General features: G+C 34.1%; 1 protein-coding gene across 1 annotated transcript in view; it reads left to right on the forward strand.

The window, feature by feature from the left end:
- The window catches only part of slc15a2 (solute carrier family 15 member 2), a gene marked incomplete at its 5' end in the record, with an annotated part of 51,064 nt that overhangs the window by 24,540 nt on the left and 24,300 nt on the right, over nucleotides 1-2,224 (forward strand). The window contains 2 exon segments of the mRNA XM_014028502.1: nucleotides 638-682; nucleotides 929-964. Coding sequence (XP_013883956.1) covers nucleotides 638-682; nucleotides 929-964 — 81 coding nt within the window.

Here is a 2,224-nt window from a genome sequence, read left to right on the forward strand (position 1 = left end):
GTTTAAACTTTATTCCAAATTCATATAATGGGAGTCAATGGGGCCTTGTAATGGTCCAATACTGCCCCCGCTGTACTCAACTTGGTACTGCACCATAGTTTTTTTATATTTAATCTCAATAGTTCAGTGTTTACAATACTAATATGATTGTATTTTGATGTTTTACTTAATACTGCTCTATTGTTGTAATATTGTGCATTTTTGTGTCAATAATTGTATTGGCAATGTGGCCTCTTTCTGCACACATACGAACCAACCCCTGCCACCACCTTCTGCCACAGCTCCATTGGTCTAATGGTCTATGTCATGGACTTTCATGTGGGGGATCAGGGTTCAAAACCCAGCTAATGCAACTTTAACAAAAAATATCTTCCAACTTCATATTGTCACTCAATTACCTTAATTACAAACACCTGCTGACGTGACAGGCACAAGCTGGTATAGAAAACACATTTGAACTTGGTCAAAGTTCATTCTGCAAGTCCAGTGCTGCAGGCAAAGCCATGCTGCAATGACATGCTACATGGCAATGCACACTTGTTTTTACATCGTAAAATCCCATGTCTAGTTAACTATGCTTTTATATATCTGTATCTTTCTGCTGATGGAAGTGTTTTTTTTTTTTTTTTTACTGCAGGGCTCCCGCTGGACCCTTCAAGCCACAAGGATGAACCTGGCTTTTGTAAGGCTTTTCTTTACAAGGATGTCAAACACTGAAAAGGCTGATATTCACACTTTTATATCAGAGGGTGGATTTCAGTGTGAATCTGTTTACATCAAATGTCCCATAAAAGAAATGAATCATTTGGGTGTTGCAGGGCTTTATAGTTTTACTCCAGTAAATGATATTGTTTATGACTTTGAATTATGCTCCCATCAAGTCAGGATTAACTAAGTTAAATTTTAATTTTGTCCTGTTTTATCACAGGGAGAATCCTTCACCATTCAGCCTGATCAAATGCAGGTACGTGCAGCTCGCTCTGCTGTCACTAAACAGTTTTTTTTAAATAATTAATCTCAGGATGTTCAGTTATAAGTGACTACAACAGGGTTCTACATGTAGTCTTTAAAAACACAATGAGAGTTCATCAGATGTGTTGTATTTTTCATGTAAATAAAAAATAAAATAAATGACCAGTTTTTAGGCATCATCTCTAGCACAGTGTTTCCATGAACTTTAGGGGGCAAATTGTTGGGTTTGAAGCAATAGTTCAGARCCATTGAGGGTATAAATAATTAATATCTTACCTGTTGGAGTTTAATTCTGTCTGCACTGTCGAAGTAACGGCTGATCGTGGGGTGGGGTGGGAGGGGCAAGTCCAATGTGTGCTGCTGATGTGTGTCATGTGAACGCTGTTTTATAATCACTTTTTCTATTCAGAGTTTAAAATTTACAGATTTTTGTGGGTTTTAGTAAATAGCAGCAGCAGTTCGCTGCAGCACTGATGCAAGTATAAAAATAGGTATCACTTTACAGTAAGGCTCCCCCTATAGATGGCTTACAAATAGTTTATAGATAAGATATTAATTAATCTGTAAACACTTTATAAATCATTAATAAATGTTTATTATGGATTAATTAAGGACAGTAAAGAGACAAAACTGCCCGGATTCTTGCCAAATAGTGAGCCAAAATCTGTTTGTGTACATATTACTAGGTTTATAAGCACAATTATGTATTTGAAACACATATTTAAAAAATAATATTGAACTATATTACTGAATTATACATATAAATGTAAGACAGTAGGTACAGTAGTTATTAATGACTAATAAACTTGTATAAATGCCATAAAGGAGACTTATTGTAAAGTGTAAAACAGTACACTGTTTATAAGGCTCTGTTATGACATTATTAGTCATTAATAAATAGTATACTGTTCAACACTTTACAATAAGGCTCCCTTTGATTACTGTGGATATGTATAAAGCAGTAATACAGTACAATATTATATGTAAAACATGTGTTTTCAATAAATTATTGTGCTTACAAGGTAGTAAACTAGTGTAAAATGTTTAATAAAGCACCTTTAGATGTAATATATACATGAACAGATTTGGCTCACTATTTGGCAAGAAACTGTACAATTATGTCTCTTCCCCTTGTTTAATTAATGAATAATACACATTTATTAATGATTTATAAAGTCTTTACAGATGAATTATTAACGTTTCTATACATTATTTGCAAGCCATCTGTAAGGGGAGCCTTATTGTAAAGTGG

Source organism: Austrofundulus limnaeus, unplaced genomic scaffold, assembly GCF_001266775.1.
Source record: "Austrofundulus limnaeus strain Quisiro unplaced genomic scaffold, Austrofundulus_limnaeus-1.0 Scaffold772, whole genome shotgun sequence".
NCBI lineage: Eukaryota > Metazoa > Chordata > Actinopteri > Cyprinodontiformes > Rivulidae > Austrofundulus > Austrofundulus limnaeus.